The sequence below is a fragment of the Egretta garzetta genome, unplaced genomic scaffold (genome assembly GCF_000687185.1).
Source record: "Egretta garzetta isolate BGI_Z169 unplaced genomic scaffold, ASM68718v1 scaffold27, whole genome shotgun sequence".
NCBI lineage: Eukaryota > Metazoa > Chordata > Aves > Pelecaniformes > Ardeidae > Egretta > Egretta garzetta.
This window is the reverse complement of record NW_009260400.1, coordinates 768,217-768,623: the sequence shown is the minus strand read 5'-3', so window position 1 is coordinate 768,623 and position 407 is coordinate 768,217. Positions and strand designations below refer to the sequence as shown.

General features: G+C 44.0%; 1 protein-coding gene across 1 annotated transcript in view; it reads left to right on the top strand.

Annotated features, from left to right (window-relative positions):
- Positions 1-216: 216 nt before the first annotated feature.
- CBFB (core-binding factor subunit beta) overlaps positions 217-407 on the top strand; it is a 44,679-nt gene continuing 44,488 nt past the window's right edge. The window contains exon 1 of the mRNA XM_009643255.2: positions 217-330. Coding sequence (XP_009641550.2) covers positions 217-330 — 114 coding nt within the window. The remainder of the gene's footprint in view (positions 331-407) is intronic.

Below are 407 nucleotides of genomic sequence, written 5' to 3'. Positions count from 1 at the left end.
CCAAGAGATTAGAAAACCTCATTTCTTTATCGGAAGATCTAATATGCTCTTAATATTTTTATGTTGGCAATAGGTATCGCAATATCCAACTGGGTTTTGGCATGTGCAGCTATCCTTATGATGCTCCAGAGCTGCTAAAAAGCTGGGGGAGTGGTTATAGGAAAAAAAAAAAATAATCAAGGTATGTATGGAAAAAAATGGATTTGGGGACAGGTGATGTATGTCCCGCTGCGCTCCTTGATTGAATTGGCTCCTGTAAAACGCCTGTTTGTCAAGATGAAGAATCAAGAGTTCAGGGTGCAGCCTCGGCGCTGTGGTTTCACCATGAGAGTAAGCGAAGTTTTTAAGTGCTGGGGAACCCAAGTGCCGGGTTTATTTTTTGCTCTAGGCCGACACCCGGCAGCCCC